Source organism: Penicillium chermesinum (assembly GCF_028974085.1).
Source record: "Penicillium chermesinum strain IBT 19713 chromosome Unknown utg000008l:1.0-1752722.0:1.0-1753981.0, whole genome shotgun sequence".
Classification (NCBI taxonomy): domain Eukaryota; kingdom Fungi; phylum Ascomycota; class Eurotiomycetes; order Eurotiales; family Aspergillaceae; genus Penicillium; species Penicillium chermesinum.
In genome coordinates, this window is record NW_026695318.1 from 1032976 (window position 1) to 1060601 (window position 27626).

The following is a 27626-nucleotide window of genomic DNA, read 5'->3' on the forward strand; positions in this document are numbered from 1 at the left end:
GCTCGGAGGACTCTGAAGCTCCGCCTCCGGCCTCCCCCAACGGACTCCCGGGGTGGGAGAGAACTCTCCGGTCCGTTGGAGCTGGACCAACACCATGACCTCAGGGGCGCTTATCCCTCTCTCCTCTGGAGCATTCAGGTATGCTCCTGAGTGACTCTGATTGCAAAGGGTCAAGCCACTTATGCAAATGCTCTTTTGTTCGCGATGACATGCAGCTTCAGCCTGATCTCCGCAGGGGGGCCTAGCAGTTTGGCTCCTGATTTAGTGCATCACTGTATGTCCTTGTCATAGAAATTGTGGTGGGATCTGTATGGACTATGCCGTATGCAGTACGATGTGAACTGTACTGCGCAGCCGCGGTTCAGCACAAGCATTGGGCCTAATTCCTTCTGTAAGGCTTCCAGCACTTCAGCCCCTGGGATTGAAGCTTCCGGGGCGGATGGGGGCCTCCATAGGCATACCTGATAGACAGGAGGTCCTGCAATTTCATGAGACTATTTTTGCATAGCGACCCGAGTATTTGCGAGCTTGCTGGGACTCAATGTCCGCAGTGCTGTCACTCCCGAGTACGAGTACGCCGCAGATTCGACTTTCCGTTGGTCCTGGGAATCAACTTGGACTTTTTGATTATATTTTCCAAAACTATGCATGGATCTCTGAAAGTTTCAGCAGCTTTGTCTGGGGTGTGCTTAGTTGCCCACCTAATCGATCGTCAAAGATATTGTCCTCGACCTAAATGTTTAGTATTAGTAGAGCAGTGGTACCTACTAGACGTGTTCAAGCGCTTGTATAAAGATAGTAATCAAGTTTCCTTACAATCACTGTCGCTCCTGCTTGTTAACCTGGAATAGTCAATCGACGATTTGGATGTCTGTATTGTCGTTGTTGAGGATGTTATCCAATTTTTCCATCTCGAGTCTGCGTTACGGTTAAATGCTCCGAGATCCGAAGATATATACTTCTGACGGTAGGGTGACAGTCTTGCAAGATCGTACTCCAAAAGTTGAACTTGAAGGTGGATATTCGAGTCCTTGGAACTTGGATCTCGATTAATTTAAACTCTCAGTCTACTAGTAAAAGCAAAAAAGGCAAATTAACAACAGTCCTAGTTGCTCTTCCAACCATCCATCTTACTGCGTCAATGGCGCCAGAACAGGGGCATCCTTGCTAATCCTGGAACACTGTGAAATCAATTCTGAGAAAGCAAACAATAAAGGCCCAGCTCCTCATAGCGCCCACGATGCACCGACTCCAGTTAGACCGTACGTCGTCGCAGATACCCAAGTACACTCGTTGCACCGTTGACATGTATATCCGAAAGAGTTGTTCAGTGCCTGGACACCTCTGGCGCTTAAGCGAGGTCGAAGGGCATCGTCATCGCAAAACAGACACGGGAGAGTGCTAAGCGCAGCCATTGTCCCCCCTCCCCGTTGTATTCCACTTTCTTCCATCTGCCTCACGGTATCTGACACAACACCTCCGTCTGATAAAGGTTCGGAATTGTCACTTTCCTCGCCCTCGTCGCCAGTCTCCACGATCACATCTGCTAGGAGAGGAGTCGGTACTGCATACGGTTTGAAGCGCCCACTTTGGCGTCAAACGAATGTGGCATTCCCTTTTCGAGTTTTGGCGTAGTGTGACATGGTAAAGAGCTTGACATGCTATGTATAGGACCTGTTCATATCAAGCGGCTCCGGCGCCTCCGATACCTGCGTCTCTCGAAGCAGAGCGTGAATATAGCACGGCGTTTGATGCTCAACTGAAAGGCCTTGAATACGCCCTGATATGCGCCAGCAAGTATTGCTTCGACAAGGTTCTTCAAGAATCAAGACCGGTGAGCCGGTGCTATGTATGAACATCGTCCTCACATAGAATTCGAAAGACTCATTACCAACAGACATCAGTTTGCAATTGTAACGGCGCCGTCAACACTCGAAATTTGCAGGCAACCCCTCACAACTAGCGACGCCTTGACTGCTGTCACAAAAATCACCTCAATCCCGAATCGCGCTTGTTCACCGTCGTGAGCAGTTCCCAATATCGCCAACTGTACCTGCCAGCTGCGCATCCGGAGTGCTGACTATACATTCTCCCTTGCTCGGAGAGGCTCGTAGCTTACGTCCCAGGCCCCGAGGCACAGGTTCAATAGGCTTGGGGGGGTCGTAGAAGAGCATACTGTGGGGAATTAGGGTCACGAGGTTGTGCGTTCTTTCGCGAAGGGAGCTGCTGGAGACCAAGAGGACGGGCCTGATTCGGGAATTTGGTAAATTGTGGAGTAGGGGTAGGTAGTGAAGGGCGACGAGGGGGCGTTTGGCGTGCGAACTCGTTTGGGGCTGCGTTGGATGATCATTTTTCGGGGTCTGGAGGGGTGGACTTGTTTTGCGGTTGAAGACCATGGTAGTTGTGTGATGTTGTTTTCTTTTCTTTTCTTTTCTTTTCTTTTCTTATTCTTTTTTTTTTTCGGAAGTGGCAAGTCGGTGGATTTGGGATAGGGATGTTTCTTGTTGTGTTGTGGGCGTGGTGGATATTGATATGGTGATCTCCCGGTGTAGATGAGAGGTCGAAAGCCGTTCGATGTTGATGTGACCGTGGGCAGGCGCCAAATGACATTGAGGTAAGAGCTTTAGTGACGGGAAGTGGACAATAGTACCAGGCAATCTGGAGGGCCAAAGCATGCCTTCCGAGAAGTAGAACCATACATCAAGTTATATAAACACCAGTACAGGTATATACCACAAACATCGAATCGGAGCCGTAGATATGAATATCCACTCGTGCATTAAGTATAGACTAATCGTTGTCCTTACATTCGCCATCCATCAGGGAGAACTGCTGGGATAGAAATGACCAGCACAGAAATGGCCTGCCCTGGAACGAGGCTGATAAGAAATCAGTTTAGGAGAAGAAAGAAATGTCAGTTTCAAAACGTGCGTTACCATCAACCGAAAGAAACTCCCGTCAGGAAATTCCCTGCTGACTGCTCCACTGAAAAAGCAAGATGTTGATAGGAACAGACATGGTTCAATTCACCGACTAATAAGTGTAGGCACCCCGTCAAACCCCTGCGTTGCCAGGGGAAGACATGGCCAAGATTAGAAACAAATAACCATAATATGGACATCAAAATCTCAGAACTAGCTCGGCCTGAACAACATTCCGTGCTAGTCTCATTCCGCTAAAAGAACCCGAGGAAAATTTAATACCGACCATTAGGAAAGTCCTGTGTGAGGGTAAGTGGTGTAACATGCTGCGAGATAATCACAGATTAGTAGTGTCGATCAGGATTTGTGACCTGCGAAATAGACCAAATGGTTAGTTGGTGTAGCTGGAAGCCGCGGAAGAACTAAACATACCTGCAGAACTTGACTCGAGAAGTCTGGATAGTCGATACTATCCTCACTTGGGCGACGATTGGTGATATATGCGCCATCGAATCGTGCATCGGTCATCTCAGGCATGTGGCTGCGCTGGTAGGCTCCGGACTTCTGCTTGCGGGAACGGTAGAAGAAGAACGCAGCACCTGCCAAAGCACACAGACCAACAACTCCGACAACAACACCTGCAGCAATAGATGCTGTGGTGTGGGCATTCGAGTCTTTCTGCCTTTCGGCAGCTTCGGCAGAGGACGCAGCCGCAGCCGCAGCCGAAGCAGCTCCCGGGTCACTCGTGGCAGTTACAATCACGGTGGCTTCGCTGTTGGTACCAGTCGAGGAGACCGAAGTAGTTGTGTTGTTTGGCGCCTCGGCTGTGCTGTTTGAGGATGACGATGAGCTTGGGTCGGGCGCGGTAGAGACGCTATTGTCAAGACCGGTCTTGTAGATGGAGTAGTATCCTATACCACCACCTGTCATGTGTTAGTTACTGTACAGAACAGGTATCTGCATCTCGACTTACACATGTCTTCTGGCCACCCAGTACAAGGGTCATTGCATTTCGACTCATCCACCTTCGTCGATGGATCAGGTAAGTAATTAGCGCAAAGACAATTCTGACCAGCTGCCAGGGCGAAAGCCGGAGAAGCAGACGCGATACAGTGATCCTGACACCATCCAGTACTCTGGTAGGTCCATGATGTTGCACCTCCGCTGGTGCCCGGGCTGAGAGTAACAGCCCACATAAGTCATGGGTGGATTTCGAGCCTGGAGGACATTGAGGGGTGTCGCGGCGCCTGAGCTGATCGTGAGGAGCAGGCTCGACACCGTCAGGTATGTGCGGGTAGTGAACTGCATGGTGGAAGATAGATGCCGAGTCGGAATAATTAAATAAAGAAAGGAGACTGCTGCTGACTCTGTCGCTGCGGGGAATGAATGTGAAGATTGAAAGGGAACGACCGGCGTATATCCTTTCAAAGCTTCGTCAAAAGCGACGTCGATTTATGCGGTGGGCTGGAATGAACCCCCGTGCGTGGATTTAGTAGCGCGTTGCTGGTCGAACCAATTTGGGTTGAAGAGACCAGCAAAGAATGAACTTTGATGTTCGATGTGTTCAGAGACTGAGCGAAGGTAATCCGGTTGGAGTGATCCGGGGTCAAAGAGCGGTCGAAGGACGTCGTCCTCTGATTTTGTCGGGAGAAGCGACCGATAGAAGGATGGCGAGAACCGGGGTGAATGATCTCTTGATCGAAACAGCTGATGTTGATTATGGGCACCCCCCCTAGTTTAAACGAGTGTGAGATGGGAATCAGAAAAGGAGATTTTGTCAGGGCAAAGGTCCTGGGGCAAAACCGGAGGTCGCGCCTTTGCACCGGGTCAAGGGGGCGCAAAAATCCAATCAGTCGAAGGTGTGACTCTGTAAATTGGCTGTATGTGGCTTGTAAGAGACTTCTGTTTGTCCTCGTTCCTCCCGCGTATTGTATTTACCTGAATTCCCACCAATTAGGAACCCCTGTGCTCATTGAGTTGCCCCACCGTGATGTGTCATCAGGCACCGGAGGCTGCCAACCAACGAAACACTCAGTGTCATCCATGGTTTTTGCCCAGGGTGGGCCCCAGGGACTCGCGGCGATCGCTTTCCACTTTCGTCTCGAAAATGGAGCACTGCCCCGCTGGTGCGACTGATTGTGTGCCGTGAAAAGACGGGCAACTCTACGATGGACAGGTCCAGAATGAATGAGAGCCTCTTGCCATGCCAGTACTTCGTAGAGTCCAACGGTTTCTACTCTGTACACCATATTGACACCGTCAGACTCGGGATCTCTACATTATGTCTCCTGGATTTGCTTAAAGGACCGAGGTTACAGTCCTTTGAAACACAGCTGAGTGCGGGTACTAAATCCTGGGAGATTCGAAATGGAGCCCGCTGGCCATTTCCGATGGACCCGATCACGAGGTTGAAAGTACGCTAGCACACCAAAAGCGCTCGGCTGTTTAGTATACTCCAAGAGCTTCAAAGACCACTTGATATTCACCTATTTACTTAGATTGATAACTAAATATCAACATACTCCCCCAACCCCTTCCTCCCCCCTCTCATACAGAGAGGACCATGGTTTCTTAGGCGGAAGGTCCCGGGTGGATAGCGAGGTGGTTCGGCTCGATACTATGAAAGACTTAAATTACCGTTCCTGGGTGTAATAGGTAAATTACCATCCCTGCCAAACCTCTGTCAATTCGCTCTCCATACCATACATGTATGTACATAGATGCCTTGCCAAACCGCTAGCCGGCCTCGATAATAATCCTCAGTTTCAGTCAGACTTTTTGCGGTTCACGACCTGTACGAAGGTGCTCGAATCATCTGAAACAAGGAGCCACAGTGTGGAGTAGACGGGCGGGTTGGATTTGCCTAGCGCAGCTGATGTGCGTTGTTTATGGTTGAATTGATCCTTATGAGGATGGATTTGCATATGGAATCCACGGTCGCGCAACGTAAATGCCCGCTTGTTGGCGCCATACATCTGCACAACGGCCTAGGCAGGCTTCCTCTCCATACAGCAAGATCTAAACTGCACATTTGCCATAAAAGGGTTCACATAAGTGAGATCAGTGGGATCGCGTATCACTCGACTGATGTTTCGGTGTCAGTCACATCATAATATAAGAATCGAGTGAAGATCGACAGTTCGAATGCTCCTGCAGTTTCTTCGCATTATTCTGTCGAGGTATGTACGCTACTGCGGTCCGACACTCACTGTGCTGTAGCCCGAACCAAGCATTGTTATATTAGATACATTTCCCGATTATGCTGCTAGTTTCCCCCGTCCCCCTCCCCTGAGAAGACACTCCAGATCCAGGTCACCAATACCGCGTTCCTGAACGGCCAAATACATAGCCACCACAGACTGGCAATGCATCTGATCACGGTAAGGGTGGACGCTCAAAAGTCCCTGGCCCCAGGCCTGGCTATGCTCTCCAACGGGCACCTCTGATTTATCACGCAGTAATCTACGGGGTGTGGCGCTCACTAGTCAAGCGGGGTCCCCACTTGCCAATGGGACAGAGCCTGGACTCGGCCCAAAATCCTTGCGCATACAGCCTGGGCTTGTTGGCCTGTAGAGGATATGGAAAAATATAGCCTTTGGTGCAGGCTTAGTATGATAGAACAATCTGTGTATCTTTCCGGGGACTGGGGGAGAAGTCAAAATACTGGGCCTTGTGAGCTAATTTTCACCTAGACATGGGTCTACAGGGCTCGGCCGTGGTCTAGAACACTTAGAATTATCTTGGCCTCAGCAGACGGGCCACTATCGGTGGCATCGCTGAGTTATCTATTCTCGGACTCGGATCCAGCCGGATCCTCGAAGGGCTTCATAGCTCCCGAGGTCCAGTGCTATCTCTGATCAGCTTCTTACCGCTTGCAATGGCGTACATAAGGTGTGCAACTTGACAGAACCGAACACCCTTACGAAACTGCTTGAAATATCTCCAACTAGACGGGAAGCTCTACTGCCTGAATTTTGAGAAAAGAGACTATACTGTCGCCTTCGTTAAAAGCCTAGTCTCCACTCTACTGAGACACTACGCCTTGTGGAAATACCCATCTTCAGCTTCGAGATGTTATCACTGAGCACCCTCGTAAACGGAAATATGCTCTTTGTTAGGAAATCCGCAAAAGTTCACCGAGAGTAACTGTATTCACAGGGGAAATCTTGGTATCAAAAGGGTAGCCGAAGGCTATATGATCTGACCAGTTACTCCTCACCGGGATGCTGCGAGCTGATATCGATTCGTATGTCCGAAGCCGAGCCCTGACCGCCAGTCCTTTCCAAACAAAAGCCAGAATACTCTGACAGGGCAGGGATTGTTTGAGTCTCTGCTAACTTTACCTAGTCCCCTGCAGCAAATTTTGCTCAACAGGTTTCCCAGAGCAGCTTCCGCAGCAGCGGCGGACGACCTGTTTGGACTGCTATTAAGATTCCGAAATCTTTTTGACTAAGGTATAGCTAGCCATTGCCATAGGATTAGTACCGTTGCCATTGACTGGTCATGTCGCAATGCTAGCATCGACTTGGCCCAGTCACTTAATTTTCACACTGATAAAGGGTGCTTCGACGAGGACATTTGGAAGCTCCAGCTGCCTCTTCCAGCATTGATCAGTCTACAAATACACTGAGTAAGACATTTCGGAGTTGTACTCAAGGTCTCATTAGGCCGTCCAGTTTTCTTCCAATCAGGTTTCTTTCCGTCAAACTACAGGAGCTCCTACAAGTCAGATCTCTCGGCAATCACCTGGAAATTTCCCTTCTCATGATAGGGTGTTATTGAATTTAGGTCAAGATGGACAACGTATACACTATATAATTACGCCCAAGTATGCTGCTAAGCAGCGTCTCATTCTTCATTTTGGTGGCTGATTGCTGTACGACCCGTAACGAATGTAGATGATTTCAATCCCAAGAAAGAATCACCGGCCAAACAAGCCTTTGTTTTTCTAATCTAAGGCTTCGGAATGTGTATACTCTTGCTGACCATGAGGCAGCCGTGCAGAGCAAACAGGAGAGCGATTGGGTGGAACTCCAATGCTGAACCTTCAGCGATAACACCGAAAGGAATGTTCTCATGAGTCCAGCTCTGGGAGACCCAGTAAGCCATCAAGCCTGCGATACTGAGAGTAGTCGGGATCGGGGTGCCCTCAAAATACTTCGACTTGCCACTCTTATCCTTGGGAAGGACAGCCACGGTCACATTGAAACGAGCCAGGCGGGTCAGTCCACACAGTACGAAAAAGGCGAGGATGAGGTGGTCAACGTTCGAGCGGATTCCGAGAGCGAATGCAGCTGCGGCGGGAGCGAGACCGAAAGAGATCTTTGCAAAGTGACATTGTCAGTATAAATCATGCTTGGCAAAGGCGGGAGGTTCTTCGATACCAGATCGGCAAGGGAATCAAGTTCCTGGCCCATGAGCGATGACTTCTTGCGCCATCTCGCGATCCTCCCATCCATGAAATCGAAGAACAGACCAAATGGCATGAATGCGAGCGCAGCCCATAAGGCTGAATAGTCGGTGGGATCTCCGAGACAGTAGCGCATAGAGGAAAAGACGGACATCACTGCTCAGCGGTTAGTACTGGACATTGGCGTTGCCAACGCGCAAGAACTTGCCTCCGCAGAATCCTAAAGTAAGCGCATTAGCAAAACAACTTCCCACCATATTCGGACACTAACGAGATCCTTACCATTGAGCTCGGTGACCAGATCGGCCAGGTGGAGTGCCCTGAACATATGTTAGAAGAAGCTATTAGGCAGCGATAAATTGAGGATACTGATACTCACTTCACCATGCTGAAGTGGCCCTGGTCAGCGGATAGTAACATCTTCTGCTTCTCCTGGCCTATCGACATGTGAGTGACTTCCTGCATTTTGCTCGCGGGGTCCATGCAGACTGACCTCCATCATTCGAAGGCGGGACATTTGAATTATTCGACATGGTCGATGCTCTGCGGGACATGCTCAAGGGAGACTGGGCTGGGATAACGTAGGTCAGGAAAAAGTTGAAAATTATTTCTGGATGCTGTACGGGAGCTGCGAAAGGTCGAATGGCTGCTAATCCTGCTTGGGAGTTGTTGACGGACGCACAAGACTCCAGAGCGGTCAACGTCATGTTGCGCGCACCAACCAATAAGCGGGAGGCGCAGTCACATGCATCAGCCACATGCATCAGCCACACGTGACAATGACCTAGAGTCGTCACATTATTGCTTACAAGGTCTTTCCATGCATCATTATCGTTGATGCCTCAGAAGGGGGGAAAAAGAGAGAAAGAAAAAGACAATAGCCCTGCATACGTATCACATTATGCGCGATATGTGTTGGTTGAAGATATTACCGCATTGGGTAAATTATTTTCCCAGATGGCGATCCCCAGCGACATCTGGCGCTTCTACCTCCAGTACTTCGAGTATAGGCGACGGAGGCCCAAGTGCTTGAGATTCTGGTCACAAGGCGCTCATAATTCATGTCCCTGTATGCGTTTTCTTTTTTGTCGTTAAGCTATTTCTTTCTATTTGTTTTTCGTACCAATCAGTGCGTCCGGAACCGATGAGATCGGAATTCGACTTGTACAGACTCTAGGGCCACCCATATCTTGTTTATAGTATCTGCCTGGGGGGTCTGCGGAGGGCTGGTGAAGCCATTGCCGGAGGGGGTCGAGGGTATTTTCTTTTAGTCTGAAATGCCCTTGCTTGACTGCCAGATCTGAATCTGGGTAAAAACCAGCATCAGATCGCGGATGGGCTCTGTTATCTGTATGACCGCGTGTTGACTTAAGTTTCTCGAGATTCATTAGTTACCTTACTATTCGTAGATTGCTTGAACATTCAGATTCAAAAATCACCCAAATCGCCCCATAAAGCCTGAGCTCACGACTACGGCCATTTATAGACAGTACATAATGTCTGGAGATACCACCCGAAGGTATCGCGGTTCGTAAATATCCCCTTAATTCAAGTTACCCTTCCTACTCTTTAGTCTCAAAGTTCACAGAACTCGAACAGCAAGAAAGCAAATTTTGTGACTGGAAATATTCTACAGTCTCTGCTACCGCAGAAGCAGTTGTGTCAGGATGCACAAGAAAAACGAAAATATTCCTGCAAAGAGCTCCCGAGTCCCCCTAACGCCGATATAAGACATAATTCAGGCCGAGCAGGTTTACCCACGGCCACGGAAACCGCCACCACGGCCGCCACCACGGCCACCACCGAAACCTCCACGACCGCGAGGGGCACCGCCGCGACCACCTCCGAAGCTTCCACGGCCACCACCACGGGAGAAACCACCGGCACCACCACGGCCACCACCGAAGCCTCCACGACCCCGGGGAGCACCACGGCCACCGCGGGCACCACCGCGAGCACCACCGGCACGCTTGGGCTTAGCAGCACCTGGAGGAGGCTTGGGCTTGGGAAGGAACCTGGAATAAACAGGTTAGCAGCTGCGCAAAAGCGTGTTTTACCAATGGCAATCACACTTACTTCTCGAGAGGAAGCAGCTTATCACCGCCAATATACACCTTATCGCCAGCCTTGAAGGAAGTGGCCACGATTCCGTCGCTGGGCTTGACAGTGAAGTAGACCTGGTTGATAGGGCCGAGAACTTCGTCAACTTTACCGATTTGGGACTTGTTCTCCAAGAAGATGGGAGCATTGAAGTATGGAATCTAGCCAGGTTAGGACCGTGTTCACTCGTATATCACGATATATAGCATTTACCTTGGGGTTGACGGATTCGCACACCATCTCTCCCTCACACGAGTGCATCACAGTTCCCATTTCTGTCGCGTTATTAGCACCGTATCCATGACCATATCATATTTCATCCAGGGTGGAAATATTTACCGAACACTTGGGCAGGGGGACCGAAAGATTGCTGGAAGCCTCCGCGGCCTATGCGTAGAAAAAAAAAATTGTTAGCTTCGCGCTGACATTTCAACATGAGTTCAGGAGATGCATTGCTTACCACCACGGTTACCAAAGCCACCCCGGTTGGAACCGGTGGCCGATCCACGCCCACGGAAAGACATTGTAGTGTTGTTGGGAAGCTGTTGCTGGGGGTAGACTTGGCCGGAGAAGATTTTCGGGTGGTGGAAATCTTCGATACCGCAAACCATCGCTAGCGCCAGGGCAGTTTAATGTCACATGACTCACCGCCTGCCCCTCCCCCAAAAAAAGAGTACTGAGTCACATTTCCCCAGTCGCGACGATCGAATCCTCTATTTCAGGCCCCCTTTCCTCTTAAACTTCGGCAATTTCTCTGTAATTGCCCTGAGGAACTCACCATGGCCTCCGAAGCCCCCCAAGACCTCCCTGTCCGGCCGGCCGCCGAAGCGAAGGGCAAATCCGACGCCGCATCTGCCCCGCCATTGCCAGACTACATCATTGCGCGAAACGAGCTCTTTGAGGAATTGTGGCAGAAGCATTTGGAAGAAATCAAGAACCGTGACCACCCGGATATCAGCGTCAAGCTCGATATTGGCGACGGGAACCTCTCCCTTGTCGCTGCTAAGGCCTATGAGACTACTCCTGGTCAGTTCCTCCGCGATGTTCCCAAGGAAATTAGCAACAATGTGGTTGTTGCGAAGGTCAATGGCGAGCTTTGGGACTTGAACCGTCCCCTCGAGAGGGACTCTGTGGTCAAGCTTGTGCTCTTCTCTGATCCCGAGGGCAGAGATGTCTTCTGGCACTCTAGCGCTCACTGTCTTGGTGAAAGCTGCGAGTGCTTCTACACTTCTGGCTGTAAATTGTCCCATGGACCACCTACCCCGCAGGGTTTCTTCTACGATATGGCCCTGGAAGATGGGTAAGTTTGCTTCAAACAATGGTGCCTGATTCAAATGCTTATATGCCTTCCGACTCCAGGCGTGTAGTTCTGCCCAGCGACTGGCCTGCCCTCGACAGCCGAGCATCTCGAATTTTCAAAGAGAAGCAGTCGTTCGACCGGCTCGAGGTTAGCAAAGACGATCTGAGGAAGATGTTCTCCTACAGCAAGTACAAGTTGCACTACATCGAAAAGCTCGTTACTGGCGAATCATCCACCGTCTACCGCAATGGCACCCTTGTCGATTTGTGCCGAGGTCCCCATATCCAGAACACTGGAAAGATCAAGTATGTTTCTCCCGTGTATCTCTTAAATACTGGTTCATTCTCTGACTCGTCTTCCAGGGCTTTCAAAATTATGCAGGTTGGTCACATCTACACCGGAATTCTTCATAGCAGAACTAGCATCCGCTGACTCGACAACTTTCAGAATTCCTCGGCATACTTCCTCGGTGATCAGTCTCAAGGTTCGACCCCTTTCTCCCTCATTATATAAGACCAGTAAGAACCAAGAAACTAACCCAATGCAGATTCTCTCCAGCGAATTAGAGGTGTTGCTTTCCCGGACAAGAAGTTGATGTCCGAACATTTGAAATTTCTCGAGGAAGCGGAAAAGCGCAACCATATGCGAATTGGAAAGGTACGCATCCCCCCCCTTTTGATATAATGCAACTGGAAGGCTAATAGTTTGAAGGCACAAGAACTATTCTTCTTCGACGATGTCTCCCCAGGCTCTCCCTTCCTGCTTCCCAATGGAACCAAGATTTTCAACGCCATCCAGAAGCTTCTGCGCACTGAGTACAGGAAGCGCGGCTACTCAGAGGTCCAGACACCCAACATCTTTGACTCTAGCCTTTGGAAGACCTCTGGTCACTGGGCCCACTACAGTGACGACATGGTAAATGCCCCCTTGGTTTGTCAAAGCTGCCTACGACTAACGCAATGTAGTTCAAATTAGAGGCAGAAAAGGGACGCCAGTCTGCGCTGAAGCCAATGAACTGTCCAGGTATGACATCCAATATATTAAGCCGCCACGGGCAAGGATTGACTATATCTAGCTCATATGAAGATCTTCAGTCACCGTGACAGATCATACAAAGAGCTTCCTTTGAGATTGGCTGATTTCGGTGTTCTCCACGTTAGTACCTTGTCCCCATTAACGATTGACAAACTATTGACGTTCTGTAGAGAAACGAAGCCTCCGGTGCCCTGAGTGGTCTCACTCGTGTTCGCAAGTTCCAGCAAGGTAAAATCAATACGAGGAAACAAAGACAATAATTCGATTATGACTAACAGGTATGAACAGACGATACCCACATTTTCTGTACACAGGACCAGATCATGTCTGAAGTCGAGGGCCTGTTCGATTTCTTGGAGTCTATCTATGGGCTTTTCGGCTTCGAATTCAAATTGACCCTGTCCACCCGCCCCGAGAAGTATATGGGAGCTTTGGAGACCTGGGACTACGCTGAATCGCAGCTAAAGGCCGCGTTGACCAAGTTCAGAGGCGACAAATGGACAATCGAGGAGGGTGATGGAGGTATGTTATTGTGCTGCTCGATCCCTTTCAGCTTTGCTTACCCGCAGCAGCATTCTACGGACCAAAGATCGATATTTTGCTCCAAGATTCTTTGAAGCGCGAGTTCCAATGTGCCACAATCCAAGTAAGTAAAGCCATTATCCTCGAACTCTGAAATATCTGCTAAAATGTTTCTAGCTCGATTATCAAGCGTGAGTATTCAGCTGCTAGAGTAAACTTCTATTTCCAGCCACTAATCAATGTATCAGGCCCCTTAACTTCAACTTGAGCTACTTCACAAACAAGAGTGCGACCGAGAAGGGTGAGAAGGAAGAAGCCGCAAAGGAGGAGACTGCAAAGGAAGGAAACGCCAACTCAAATGTCCTGCCTCCCGGGCTTGCCCGCCCTGTTGTCATTCACCGTGCCATTATCGGCAGTTTTGAGCGATTCCTGGGTATTCTCGTCGAGCACTTTGCAGGTACAGTTTATCCGCACGAGCATTGCCAGTTTGAGTGGTTGCGGTGACTAACGGAGGGATGGATAGGAAAATTCCCATTCTGGCTCAGCCCACGACAGGTTCTCATCGTTCCTGTCATGCCCGACCTCAATGGGTATGCTGAGGAGCTTCAGAAGATTCTCCAGGGTGACAAGCTGTACGTGCCCTCGCTCCTCTCTGTTCTAAGCTTGTACTAACCTTCCCCAGTTCTGTTGACGTCGACGTATCTGGTAATACCCTCCCTAAAAAGATTCGTAACGGACAGTTGGCGCAGTATAACTTCATCTTTGTCGTGGGTGCTGCAGAGCGGGACTCACGATCAGTGAACGTGAGAAACCGCGATGATTTGGCATCACAGAAGCAAGGTTCACTCCGTGACTTTGAAGAAGTTCGAGCCAAATTACGTGCTCTGCGCAAAGAGCGCCGCCTGCAGACTACTCTGTAGGCCAAGTTTACCTGATTTACGAAAAGTGAAGTGCGATGAAATACGTGGAGATGATGTCCTGATTCGAAGTTTCAATAAACACCCGTACCTCGTACTAGGGAATCCAGTAGTGGGGTGGTACACCTAGCCGGCCCATGCCATACGTACCCAAAAGTTGTACTCGAAAGGTTCCAGTTAATCCAAGTCCCGCGGTAGCAGAGTCTGTAGGGAAACAAAGGTTAATAGCGCATAAGGCCTAGAGCATGGAAGAGCCATGTTACAGGGCTGATCGCAGTGGGCCCCGTCGCCTTGAAATTGCGAAAGGGAGCCGCTCTGACCTATTGAGGCCTCGAAAGCAGTTGCGACACGTCAATGGTCCTTTCATTCTCAAACACAGGACTCGCATGCGCTTGGGAAGCGTATGTGTATAGTAATTTCCGAAATGCACCTCGAGCGCCAGTATCGCATATTAGTAACGTATAGGGAGATTAACGCTGGAGCCGGGCGATTCTCATCCAACCGACCGGATCACTGGGGACTGCGGGGCTCAGCTCATTCTCATCACACGCGCTTCTCCCCTTTTTTCTCCCCTCTGGATTCTTCTTTCCCCCCTGATCTCAATTGTCGCATTCGTTCTTCCTTTTGGTTCTTTGTTTTTGTCCTCCAAATCGCCTTCAGCATCTTAATCGCCCACCCCTTTCCTTCCCCGCCCGTTACCCCTCCTTAGCCGCCCCGAAAAAGTATCCACGCCATGGCTGAATTGCAGGGTCGCAAGGTCTTTAAGGTCTTCAACCAGGACTTCATCGTTAATGAACAGTACAATGTCACCAAGGAGCTAGGACAGGGTGCGTACGGCATTGTTTGGTAGGTTCTGAAGCTCGTGTGGTGTCGTCGTGCGAACTAATCGGTTGTTTCAGCGCCGCTACCAACGTCCAGACTGGCGAGGGTGTCGCTGTGAAGAAGGTCACCAATGTGTTTAGTAAGAAGATCTTAGCCAAGCGTGCTCTGCGTGAAATCAAGCTGCTTCAGCATTTTCGTGGCCACCGCAATGTATGTTCGCCTCCTGCCCCCCCCTACCCCCTTCACATCTTCGAGTATGAACCTCAGCCACTGACTGGGGCTACCCAATCCCTCTTAGATCACTTGTCTGTATGATATGGACATTCCCCGACCGGACAACTTCAACGAAACATATCTATATGAGGGTACGCTACCAGTCCTGACGATCCTGCGAGCGACTAGTAATACTGGGCATCTTCTGACTGGTCGCAGAGTTGATGGAGTGTGACTTGGCCGCTATTATTCGATCCGGACAACCTTTAACCGACGCGCATTTCCAATCCTTCATCTACCAGATCCTTTGTGGTCTGAAGTATATCCACTCCGCCAATGTGCTGCACCGTGATCTGAAGCCCGGTAACCTGCTGGTCAATGCCGACTGTGAGCTGAAGATTTGTGATTTTGGTCTCGCCCGTGGCTTCTCGATCGATCCGGAGGAGAATGCTGGTTATATGACCGAGTATGTCGCAACACGATGGTACCGTGCTCCAGAAATCATGTTGAGTTTCCAGAGCTACACCAAAGCTAGTATGTACCCCACCCACCCCACCAAAGCAGTCAAGCCCTAAATATCTAACTTCTCTACAGTTGACGTCTGGTCCGTAGGCTGTATTCTCGCCGAGCTGCTGGGCGGCCGTCCCTTCTTCAAGGGCCGCGACTATGTCGATCAGCTGAACCAGATCCTGCACTATTTGGGCACCCCGAACGAGGAGACCCTATGCCGCATCGGCTCGCAACGTGCACAGGAATACGTGCGCAACCTGCCCTTCATGCCCAAGATTCCTTTCCAGCAACTATTCCCCAATGCGAACCCAGACGCGCTGGACCTTCTGGACCGCATGCTCGCCTTCGACCCGTCATCGCGTATTTCGGTCGAACAGGCCCTGGAGCACTCCTACCTGCACATCTGGCATGACGCCTCCGACGAGCCCACCTGCCCCACCACCTTCGACTTCCAATTCGAGGTCGTCGATGATGTCCAGCAGATGCGCAAGATGATCCTGGACGAGGTTGTTCAGTTCCGCGCTACAGTCCGCCAGCAGTCACAGGCTCATGCGGCCCAGCAGCAGCAATTAGCCCAGCAGGTTCCCATCCCTGAGAATCAGCAAGGGGGCTGGAAGACCGAGGACCCCAAGCCGCAAGAAGCGGGCCTCGGTGCTGGTGCTGCGAATGACCTGGAGTCTTCGTTGCAGCGGGGCATGGATGTGCACCATTGATTTGATACAAGGTCCGATTGATGACATGTGTGTGTGTTTTTTTGTTGGGGGGAGCGAGCTTGGATCTTTCATCTCTCTTTGTGTCCGGCTTGGCTCCTCGCTCGTAGACGTGTCCTGCCGCAGCACTCGGTTTTGCATGTCGATATCATGAATTAGCAAAAAGATACCTCCCAAGAGAATGGCTGCACGATTGCGTGGTTTCTTCTTGTCGGTTTGGCATTGTCTTCTATGCGCTGCTTCTGTATGGCCTTTGTAGGATTTTTAAGCTTCTGAATTTCTGGGATTGATAGAGTCATGACTGTCAACATCCGGTTTGTCTTATTCTAGTAGGCTCGGATACGAATTCTATTAATCCGAAGTACGAGTTACTTGAGGATAAAATCTCAATCCTCAGACTACCGCTCCTTGGATACTCCCAGACAGTTCGAGTAGGCCTCTAAACCCCTTCCTCCCCCGCGTTAAACTGAATCCTGCTCCCAAGCCTTCTCAAACTTCTCATCTACCTCCGCCAGAACATCATACTGCCTAAAGCCCCTCCTTCCAATGTGAAAACCCACTCAGTCGCGCCGGATTGTTTTTTGGGGGGCAGTTTAGGATAAGAGGTTGGAGAGTAAATATGGGAACATAAGTGATATTTGGCCGGTTTCAATTGTGGATTGGGTTTGTTTTCCGCGTTTATTGTGCATGGCCATTCAGTCTTGGCATTTGGGGGGCGGATCGGCTGGCAGGTTTTATTTACTTTGAGGACTGCTAGTGCTTCCAGTCACGAGAATGCTTGGGTCTTAACCTGTAGGGTACATACATGGTGAGACAGAAGTTGAAGGACTTCTTCTCTGCGAGGTGGATGTCAATGCATCGTTGAAATCAATAGACTTTGAATGGCCTAGAGAGCATGGGGTTGGGGTCAGGCTACGCGAACACAGGACGAACAGCTGAACGTCAGGACTCGATTCTCGCTGGGGCCATTAAGAGTAACCTCCCTAATGACTCAATGTGATAGTACGGTATGCTAGGCTAATAACAGCAACACACCTGCCAAATCCAAGTCTACTGCATGCAAACATCATAATGCATAAGAAATTAGAAGCATCATTCCGCAGCCCTGAATCAAGGGCATATCAAGCAATCGTGTCATTGTTCCGTCGTGCCGAGATCGTCCCGCTTGAGTAACTGAATTTTTCCCAAAATCAGACTTGGCTGGGCATCGGCCTCTTCGGCGTCCCCCCCTAGCTATTGATTTATCGTAGCTTGTCGGATCGATTCCGAGTATCCCGCCGACATACCCGCCTCGTTCGCCGGGGACGCTGAATTCCCGGAATAAGTAGCGCCATTCATTGAGCCAGGCCTTCACGGCCTTGCCGATCTTATCTTTGCCATTCTTCGAGTGGTGGCCTGTTCCAGTGATGGCGTAGACAACTCGGAGTCCCTCGTTCGCGTGCTTGAGAAGGATTTTCTCAAGGTACTCGATTGCTTCCTCAGGGTGAAGGCCGTGGAGGTCGACGTAGAGTTCCTCCGAAGACTCGTCCAGGCCTGCCTGGCTCAAGTGCTGATTACGTTCTTCGTAGAGTTGGCGGGCTGCTTCGCGGTGGCAGCGGCGCATGGCGTCATTCTCGGCCTGGCCGCGGAGTGAGAGGGCCTTGGCTGCTCGTGCGTCGTTTCGGTTCCATGCTTGTGCCGCACTATACCACGTTAGTTCAGTTCCTAGTATGACAGCATAAGACGACTACGTACCTCTGCAGGAACTTATTGCGGACGGTTCCATGACGAATCGCTTCCGTGCGGTACTTGATGTACTGCTGATTCGCCCTGGATCCTGTCTCGAGCCAAGGATGTTCTGCGGCTGTGGGATTGCCTGAGCGGCTGCACTATTCTCCCGACTCTTTGCATCATTGCTAGGCTTGGCCGATTTTCCTTTGCTCGGGGCAGGTGAGGGGGACATGCGAACCACATCTGCGAGGGAAGAGGGGGGATTTTCTTTATTGGTGTTTGCGTCGCGAGCATTATGACCGCCCCGTTTGCCGTGATGTTTCTTGCTTGTGTTCTTTGCGCTAACAGCAGCAAGGCTGGGGAATGCATCTGGGTCGTCCATCGATAGAGCTGTTGGATTGAGCTCTCGGTTCTGGTGTCGACTGGTTGGACGAGAATTTGGTCGAGAGTTTGGTCGCCCGAGATGGGTCATGCTTCCATTTCGTCGGGCCATTCCTGGGAACAAACCTGGCGGAGTTCCTTTACCCCCTGGCCCAGAGAGGTGGGCAGGATATCGCCCGTACTGATTAGCCCATTGGTCCTCCATACTGCTAGATGCTTGCAGCGGCGGGAAGGCATCAGAGGCACTATCCACTTGGAACAGAGACCCTGCTGACGGCGACGCCGGCCGGCTGTCTGAAATGCTCAGGTTTGAGACAAGACTTGAGGGATCGTGCGAAAATGGGCAACTATCTCCAGCCAAACAATTGCCATTCATCCAGTACCTATTTACCACGGTTAAATCTGCCAGTAAAATTGAGAGTCTCAGGGGGAGCAAAAGACTTACTTGCACAGATGAGCAGTCAAGTCATGGCTGAAGCGGCAATCAGCGCGGAGGCACTGTCCATGTGATAGATAGAACTTGCAGACAACAGGGCTTCGCCCATGGCCAGATGGGGTGAGGGGGCGAGGGGGGTCCATCGCCATGGATTTCCCAACCAGAATACGAGCATCATCTTGCTGCTTGGCTAAAGTCTCGGACTCCGCGTCCTGGTAGAGTGAGGCAATGGTAGCACCGAGGTCATAGCCGTTTGCTTCCAGCGCAGCTTCGATCTCTTCATTGGAGCGTTTGTCCCCCAGAACTGTGCGTAGGATATCATGCGGGCTCATGTCCGGCACAAACTCAGCCGCCGTCGCACTCAGCGCCGCCGAGGCGCTCAAGCCTCCCGTAGACGAAGTTGTACTGTTTGCATCGTCAGCCACCAGCCAATCGACATTACTGTCGCTCCCAAAGTCTCCGTAAAAGTCCGAGAGCTGGCTCTGGTCCGAGAATTCATAAGCGTTTAGATTAGGAGAATGCGGTATTGGTTGCGCGAGGGCAAGTCGGGGAGATGGCCGGGGGGAGGTGAACGGCGAGGCAGTTGAGGAGAGTGGAGGCCGGGAGAAAGCCCCGCGCGAGCTCTGCACCCACGAGGTGCTCGCCGGGCTGGTTCCTAGATTCGAAGGAGAAAGCGGCGTGGTCGAACGCGCCATCTGCCATGGTGCTGGAGACGATCGGCGAATCACGGTATGTCGTTGAGGGGAGGGGAGGAGTCTGGGAGGGTGCGATTGCGATGCCGCCATAGGATGTCCAGCACGGCGTTCTCCAGCGACGAGCCCGACAGGGAGGTGCTGGCGCGCAGGAGGTCCTCAACCTTCTCGACTTGTTCCTCCTCATCAAGCGATTGATCCTGGAGGATCTCGAGTCCTTTCTCGAGCAACTCCTCCGATACCATGTTGTCGTGGCCGGAGGGAAATCCAAATCCGGAAGGGGGAAGAAGTAAGCCACAGGGAAAGCGGGGAAACAACAAGCTGCTCTAAGTCAAGTCTCTGCTGGCAGAGTGATCTGGGGAGCGAGACTCCGGCTCTGCTCCAACGAAATCTCAAGTACTCAGGCGAGGGGGTGCGCATCAGAGATGAGCCATACTCTTTCATAAGCAGATTGATTGGCGACAGAGCAGAGATCAAGGGGGGGGAGAAACGGTAAAAACAACAGATCAACAGCACAAAGTCGTCGAAATCACATCGCAATGCGCTGAAGCAACCAGAGGGAAATGGAAACAGAGATGAGAGGAGCAAGATACCACAAAGCGGATGAAGGAGGGGCGGGAGAAAGGGGATCAATACCATTTGGGTTTTGGGGTTGTAGATTGCGAGGTTTGGCGCCCCCACACTTCAGACTATTGTGATACAACACATGGGATTGATAGGACTGCTTCGAATAGTAGGTGGGCAATTCAACGATGTTGAGCTCGGCCGGTAATATGATGCAGATAGCGCTCTTGTTGTCCCGAGATCTCCTGGTCTGTACTCTAGACTTGCTGTTCTGGTCATCCCCAGGTCTCCAGACCGGAGTTAACGGGCGTAGGCTATAACTAGTAGACATACACTTCCTGTAGACTACTAGGAAGCATTCTGGATGATCGCCCCGTATAGAGGAGACCAGGCCGACCAGGGTAGAGCGACCTGATATGGCTCGTACATTCCAATGTCCGTACATCAGCACAGATCATGCATGAAATCCATAATCTTATCGCGGAAGCTCCCAAAATCTGGTCGAAGTCCGAGCTGGATCCGCTGACTATGAAACAGGCTCAGCAAGCCTCCCCCCCCCCGGGTTTTGCCAAACAGATTTTCCCCTTCCATCCGTTCTCTAACACGAAACATTCTTATGATCAAGAGCAATAACGGTAATAACGGCAATAACCTAAATGCCTTGAATCTGGATCGTGAACTCTACCATTCCCGCCTCCACAGCGCCGATCGCTGAAGAGCTACCGCGCTTTTACCCCCCAGATCCGATCCCTGCCCAAACACGTCCTAAATCGTTAGCCGCGTGCTAACCATCTTTTCTTCCCATCATGCCGGCGGACTACGAGTCCACTGCCCGGGCATTGGCTGTCTCAACATCCCCAGATCTTGAGTCGCCTGAAAATGACGATGAGCAGCCTCTCTGGGGCCATGGTCGGCGAAATTCCCGAGCGGCCCAGGCAGCCTCAACACGCGATCAATTAATCAGCAAAGCTAAGATGTTCTACCGCAAGGCAAACGAGAGATGGGAGCGAATGACTTTCTGGCAGAAGGTCGCCTTCTATGCCGTGTCTCTCCTAACTGCGGCCCTAGGGGTTGGGTTCATGGTCTTCACGGGCAAGGTGTTCTTCTGGCTGGGCCCGGTCGCGGAGCGCTGGGAGAAGTCCCCGCTCGTCGCATTTGTACTGTGGCTCTGTGTCTTTTTTGTCTCTTTCCCGCCGCTTGTGGGCTGGTCGACGTTCGGTACTGTGGCCGGTTTTATTTTTGGACTCTGGAAAGGGTGAGTCTGTCATGGCGATGCTATAGCGGTGCTAGCGGCTTCAGGGAACAGGCTGACGGGATTCGAATATAGATGGTTGATCTACGCTACTGCTACAATTCTAGGATCCACGGCCTCTTTTTACGTATCGCGCACCGTGCTATCAAGTTTCGTCAATCGTCTCATGGAGCGGGACAAGCGTTTTGCGGCCCTTGCTTTAACATTGAAGTATGATGGACTGAAGCTCCTCTGTATGATCCGCTTATGTCCACTCCCATATTCTATTTGCAATGGCGCTGTCTCTACATTCCCCACGGTCCAACCTCTGACGTACGGGCTGGCTACCGCCATTATCTCTCCAAAATTGCTGGTGCCCGCATTTATCGGGAGTCGGGTGCGCCTTCTTTCCGAGAAGGGCGAAGAGATGAGTGCAGGCTCTAAAGCCGTCAACATCATCAGTATTATCGTCACTGTTTCGATTGGTGTTGGGACAGGCTTTTACATCTATCGCAGGTCAGTCCATCTGAACATCACTTAATCCCGAACCATTGCGCTGACCGACGTTCCTTATCTAGAACCTTGGCTCGCGCGAAAGAATTAGAGGAACAGGAACGCGCTGATATTCGGCAGTCCCTACAAAACGACCATGCTGCACACCGCCCCCATGGCCGGTTTTCTGATGACGACGATGTCAATACGGCATCGAACACACTTGCCCGTGACGAGGAAGAACGGATCGGATTTGGCGATCTAGATGATGACAATGTCGACTTGGGTTTCGAAGACGATAGCGGTAGTGAGACCAGTAGGTGGAAGCGATCGAACCGGAAGTCCTATCGTGATGAGTTTACGGATAATGACTCGGATGAGTTCGCTGGCGACGCTGCTGAGGCATTCGGATTGCATCACCATGTCCGACGTGAATAAGCGTGGCTGGAGGGCTAGATATACATTGTAGAATGCACAACCAGGACGCTTTGTACTTCCTTGTTTTAACAAACGTAGCACTTGAGGCATAGTCCTGCGCTGCCTAGATTCATTGGAGGTCTGATACTCCGACTCGACGTGGCCGAGTCCCGGACTGAGTAATACGCCGCTTCCGGACATCAAGGCACAACGGCTACATTTCCTCACTTTCTTTCCCCCCATTTTGAGCCACAGTGGAAGGTCTCCATTGATGGTTCAAATGCCAATCAGCATTCGCTTAGAAGGCTCTCATCACTGTAGGTGCATATCGGTTCGGTGACCCCCCCGGCGCCCCTTCATCCACGGCCCATGCTGCATGATTTAGGGCCCCTCTGTATACGCTTATACATCTAACTGCATGTGCAGGCATTCCAATTGTTTCGATGAATTTGAATCGCTGTGTGCTATGCCCTTACCTGCGATGGTCGCTTCAATATGGTTGACTACTGTATGCTTGGGCCTCACATCTGATCCTGGATCCATCTCGCAAACCTATAAGATTGCATCCCGGTCTAAACACCTTGATCCTTAAAAAATGGATTTCCATCGTTTGTCTGCAGATGGTTCGAACATGGCCAACGCACGGTCTGGGTATAACTTGATGGAGGCATCTATGAAAATGCAGACTGTGGCGAGCCTCCCTCCTAGCCGGGCTGCATATCTAAAACGTGTGGTAAAAAATGGTTATCCTGTGCCAGAGCAGGCAATTCATTTTGCCCCTCAAGAGTTAATTGAACCTCCCACCAAGAGGTTATGCACTTCAGAAATTTCCACATCAGCCTCCATCCCTGACCCTCCATATCAATTGCACAACCCCAACAACCATAATCTGGCACACGACGTGCAGAACGCCATGCAGAATACTAGTATGGATGGTTCGTTCGGGGATTCGCACCCAAGTGGCGCCAGCAACACACCCATCGCATCGACGATAGCCACATCTATAACCTCTTGTGACCCCTTTCTGTCGAATTCCCCCCCAATCACACCCACCCAAACCAAATCATCGCCTTCCTTCCCCTACGGTGTCCAGGCACTGGATAGCAACATGATTGATCGCTCCAAGTGCCGGCCTCGCTCCTCTATCCCATCCAATATGAAACCCGAAACGTACGGCCGACAATGCATCGCATCGGCCTATGCATCACGACTTAACCCATTTGCACTCCATCCCAAAGAACAAGCAGCCTTAGAAAATGATCTCTGTCATAACCATGTCACACTCTATCTCAACATCCGCAACGGTATTCTGCGTCTTTGGACTCGAAATCCCATGGTAAGCGTCAGTCGAGACGAAGCGCTAGGCTGCGCCAAGGAGTACAGATGGATGAATCTGGCATCATTCGCGTATGAATGGTTGGTCCTTCATGGATACATAAACCACGGCTGTGTCGAAGTTCCCCTTCCCTTTGTAACCCGTCGCCGGGGGCGCCGACGAGAAGGACCGGTTATCGTGGTTATCGGTGGTGGTGTGGGGGGGACTTGCCTGTGCACGACAGCTCGAAGGTCTTTTCCGCCATTACCGAGACGCGGATACAAACCCGCATGTCATTGTGCTTGAGGGCCGTCGACGGATCGGTGGACGGATTTACTCGCATCCATTGTACAGTCTGGACTCGGAGGATTTGCCGGAAGGACTCGTCCCCAAGGCTGAAATGGGGGCTCAAATTATTGTGGGTTTCGATCGTGGAAATCCACTCGATCAGGTTATCCGCAGCCAGCTGGGCTTGCACTACCATTTGCTCCGGGATCTGTCGACTATTTATGATTCTGACGGCACGCCTGTGCACGAGGTGCAGGATGCAATGGATCAGAAGCTTTACAACGATGTGTTAGATCGATCGGGGTTCTATCGCCACAAAGCTCTTGTCAAGCCTGCAGCGGAAGGTGACCGGGACATGATCGAAGACGGGCGTGAATCGACCACGGATACCGGTATTTCGATAAAGGTCTACGAAGATGCACGCGCCGCAGGGACTACGCACCTGTTAGTTCCGACCAAACGAGTACGTCGTCGGCGAGGGGTGGGACATAAAACCACAGAGAACAGACCGATCATTGTTGATGCAGGTGACGACGTCGGGCACTCAAAAGAGCAGCCAGCAGCCCTGACTTGCCAGAACACCGGGTGGGAGTTAAACCCGGGTGTCTCTGAGGAAGACACTATTGAGCTTGATGGGATTGCAAGTGCGAGGCCGAGACAAACTTTGGGTAGGGTAATGGATGAAGGTGTGAAGCAATACCAGCATATGCTGCCTTTAACACCCAAGGATATGCGACTCCTCAATTGGCATTTTGCCAACCTTGAATATGCCAACGCTACGAACATCAACAACCTTAGTCTTTCGGGCTGGGATCAAGACATTGGTAATGAATTTGAAGGAGAACACTCGCAAGTCATCGGTGGCTACTCACAACTACCGTTTGGACTGTACACACTGCCTTACAAGCTTGATGTTCGCACCAACAAGGTCGTGCAGAGCATTTCCTATGATCCTTCGGAAACTGACCATCGGAAAGCAAGTATCCACTGTGAAGATGGAGAGCAATTTTTAGCGGACCACGTCGTATATACAGGATCTCTCGGTACTCTCAAGCGCCGGACTATCCAGTTCAACCCACCTCTCCCAGACTGGAAGCTCGGCGCGATTGACCGACTGGGGTTCGGAGTCATGAACAAGGTTGTCTTGGTGTTCGAAGAGCCTTTCTGGGATACAGAGCGTGATATGTTTGGTCTTCTTCGAGAACCGGATGACCGGAGTAGCATGATCCAAGAGGATTATGCCAAGAACCGGGGCCGGTTCTATCTCTTCTGGAACTGCATGAAGACCACTGGATTGCCCGTACTTATCGCCCTCATGGCAGGTGATGCCGCTCACCAGGCCGAACAAACCCCCGACCATGAGATACTCTGCGAGGTCATCTCTCAGCTCCGGAATGTTTTCAAACATACCAGAGTTCCAGATCCTCTGGAGACAATCATCACTCGCTGGGCTTCGGATAAATTTACCTTCGGAAGCTACTCCTATGTAGCCGCCGATGCACTACCTGCAGATTACGACCTGATGGCCCGCAATATCGGCAACCTTCACTTCGCCGGCGAAGCGACCTGCGGCACCCACCCAGCTACCGTACACGGGGCATACCTCTCCGGCCAACGTGCTGCAGCCGAAATAATCGAGTCGCTCTTTGGGCCCATCGAGCTTCCCAAGCCCCTCATTCCCGAGAAATCCGTGAGTACAACCGCCACACCAACCGAAGGCAGAAAGAACGACAGATCTCCAAAACCCTCCACCGAAACCACCACCCAGCCGTCCAGCACTCCATCCCACCAACCTTCAAACGACAAAGCCAAGAAGGCCGCCTACGAGCAAGCCTACTGGGCCGTTATCTACGAGAGACTCGGACCGCAGCCCATTCGGCCCGCAAAAGCAGGCTTGAACCCTTTCCTTATGTACCAGAAAGACTACTGGACAAAGTGTCGTGAGCAATGCGACGAAGCACTCCAGGCAACCAAGCCGGGCGCCAAAGCAGCCCGCGACGAGGTGCGCCACGCACTGGGCCAGATGTGGCGCAATGCCTCCGCGGAGGAGAAACAGCCTTACCTTGACCAGGTCGAGGCTAATCGCCGGCTCAATGAAACGCAGCTTGAGGAATGGAGGGTTGCGGCGGAGAATTGGGATAGGCTATCGTTTGTGGTGAGGGATCAGTGGTGCGAGGAGAACCCGTATGAGCAGTGGGAGGTGCCAGGTCCTCAGTGACCAACCAATGTATTGATCTTCGCCTCCAGCTGGGCCAATACCAACCTCCAAGCTACGGGCTCTGGCTGGATTTGTAGACGTGCTGAGATGATATGAACGAGAACGCTTTATAAGAGATGGCTGGAGATTCCTTTTGAGGTAGTCGATCTGTATTTTTAGAATATGCGCACTGGGGAATGACTTCGATATCCTTTTCAAAGGAGATGACTCCTGTACAGGTCATGAATTTGGCTAGGTCCAATGAAGCACATATAGTTGCTATCTCAAACAGCCGAATCCATTCTAAGGACACAATCTTCAAGATAGAAATCCTAGTACAGCTGGGTCTTCAAAAAGCCCTTTTTCTACTAATATGGCTGATTCGGGAACGATCCAATTGTTTCCCCTTATCCTTAACAGAAAGGGGGCAGGGAGACGATTATACGTATACTAATACCAAAGAAGAAAGGCCAAAAGTCTTTAATGCTGGGCATAAAAATCCCCAAACCTTTATTGTTTTTGCACAAAGCCAGTGCTCACTGCACATCACAAAATTCATTACAGAGGATCACCAGATTAGGGAAATCAGCACCAGGTTAGAAACTAGACCGTAGGTAAACAACGAGATAGGTGGGAATTTCTTAGACATGGTGTTAATACCACCATTTTCTAGGAATTAACACTATATTAGAACCCAGACCGCAGGCCTAGAGTGAAACAAGTTCAAATTTGTTAAACATGGTGTCAATACTACTAGATTTTAGAGACCAACACCATGCTAGAACAGAGACTGCGGCCAAAGAACGAGACAGGTGAAAATATCTTGAAGATGGTGTTAGGTTTGCATTACCTCGCTTAGCACCAGATTATAGAGAATGGGACCAGCTTAGAAAGAACACCACAGGTTTATGATGGAATAGGTGGAGATTTTTTAAACATGGTGTCAGTTTGGACAGCCTGGTTAATATCATCCACCAGGTTACAGAAATTACCACCGAGTTGGAAAAGGGCCTGCGGGCTCACACTGGTTAAAGCGGAAATTCTCAACTCAAAGGTCTTTCTTCAAGGACCAGATAGATCTATGAGATACTAGCATTTGGTCGGTCTAAGAATTATTGCCTTAGATTCAGCTCAGTGAGGACCGGGGCACTAAGCCGGTATTTTGCAACTCCGGGTTAAGGGAGTATAATGAGCTTCTGGGGAACATCGACTGGGCGAATAGTGGGTTATCTTGTGCTGTGATCTCCCCAGAGGGTCGCGGTGGATCGAGAGAATTGTTAATTAGCATGCTTGTATAGCTGACGATTTGCGTTTCGACCGTGGATTGACGAATCCGACAACGCGGATTTGCTGAGTAGAGGTTTCTGGCTGCTATGGTTTCTGGCTGCTATGGTTTCTGGCTGTGGTACTGCTTTGGTAGAAGCTCCTCTTGAAGCTCTAGAT

General features: G+C 50.8%; 8 protein-coding genes across 8 annotated transcripts; 4 read left to right on the forward strand and 4 right to left on the reverse strand.

Annotated features, from left to right (window-relative positions):
- Positions 1-3265: 3265 nt before the first annotated feature.
- N7468_010178 (WSC domain-containing protein) lies at positions 3266-4117 on the reverse strand (the record flags this gene model as incomplete). Its single annotated transcript, XM_058479473.1, has 3 exons — positions 3266-3292; positions 3354-3844; positions 3895-4117. 3 exons carry the CDS (start codon positions 4115-4117, stop codon positions 3266-3268), a joined length of 741 nt encoding a protein of 246 aa, XP_058326041.1.
- Positions 4118-7874: 3757 nt separating this feature from the next.
- N7468_010179 (CDP-diacylglycerol-serine O-phosphatidyltransferase) lies at positions 7875-9038 on the reverse strand (the record flags this gene model as incomplete). Its single annotated transcript, XM_058479474.1, has 6 exons — positions 7875-8243; positions 8306-8487; positions 8540-8551; positions 8614-8651; positions 8711-8768; positions 8825-9038. The coding sequence occupies 6 exons, from the start codon at positions 9036-9038 to the stop codon at positions 7875-7877; spliced, it is 873 nt and encodes a 290-aa protein (XP_058326042.1).
- A 1046-nt stretch (positions 9039-10084) lies between these two features.
- N7468_010180 (H/ACA ribonucleoprotein complex subunit GAR1/NAF1) lies at positions 10085-11042 on the reverse strand (the record flags this gene model as incomplete). Its single annotated transcript, XM_058479475.1, has 5 exons — positions 10085-10346; positions 10408-10592; positions 10645-10706; positions 10771-10818; positions 10892-11042. 5 exons carry the CDS (start codon positions 11040-11042, stop codon positions 10085-10087), a joined length of 708 nt encoding a protein of 235 aa, XP_058326043.1.
- A 168-nt stretch (positions 11043-11210) lies between these two features.
- Positions 11211-14208, forward strand: N7468_010181 (threonine--tRNA ligase THS1; the record flags this gene model as incomplete). Its single annotated transcript, XM_058479476.1, has 15 exons — positions 11211-11731; positions 11791-12036; positions 12094-12112; positions 12179-12215; positions 12279-12388; positions 12443-12646; positions 12697-12754; positions 12807-12886; positions 12937-12994; positions 13055-13288; positions 13339-13412; positions 13466-13479; positions 13537-13745; positions 13812-13920; positions 13971-14208. 15 exons carry the CDS (start codon positions 11211-11213, stop codon positions 14206-14208), a joined length of 2211 nt encoding a protein of 736 aa, XP_058326044.1.
- Positions 14209-14938: 730 nt separating this feature from the next.
- mpkA (mitogen-activated serine/threonine-protein kinase SLT2) lies at positions 14939-16463 on the forward strand (the record flags this gene model as incomplete). The annotated part of the gene is made up of 5 exons (XM_058479477.1): positions 14939-15051; positions 15105-15237; positions 15326-15392; positions 15460-15774; positions 15835-16463. The coding sequence occupies 5 exons, from the start codon at positions 14939-14941 to the stop codon at positions 16461-16463; spliced, it is 1257 nt and encodes a 418-aa protein (XP_058326045.1).
- A 1226-nt stretch (positions 16464-17689) lies between these two features.
- On the reverse strand, positions 17690-19924 carry N7468_010183 (CCCH zinc finger and SMR domain protein; the record flags this gene model as incomplete). Its single annotated transcript, XM_058479478.1, has 6 exons — positions 17690-17693; positions 17747-18142; positions 18195-18303; positions 18342-18934; positions 18997-19635; positions 19716-19924. 6 exons carry the CDS (start codon positions 19922-19924, stop codon positions 17690-17692), a joined length of 1950 nt encoding a protein of 649 aa, XP_058326046.1.
- Positions 19925-21049: 1125 nt separating this feature from the next.
- Positions 21050-22404, forward strand: N7468_010184 (TVP38/TMEM64 family protein; the record flags this gene model as incomplete). Its single annotated transcript, XM_058479479.1, has 3 exons — positions 21050-21498; positions 21550-21990; positions 22053-22404. The coding sequence occupies 3 exons, from the start codon at positions 21050-21052 to the stop codon at positions 22402-22404; spliced, it is 1242 nt and encodes a 413-aa protein (XP_058326047.1).
- A 610-nt stretch (positions 22405-23014) lies between these two features.
- Positions 23015-26204, forward strand: aof2 (putative lysine-specific histone demethylase Aof2; the record flags this gene model as incomplete). Its single annotated transcript, XM_058479480.1, has 2 exons — positions 23015-23912; positions 23971-26204. 2 exons carry the CDS (start codon positions 23015-23017, stop codon positions 26202-26204), a joined length of 3132 nt encoding a protein of 1043 aa, XP_058326048.1.
- Between the last annotated feature and the right edge of the window lie 1422 nt (positions 26205-27626).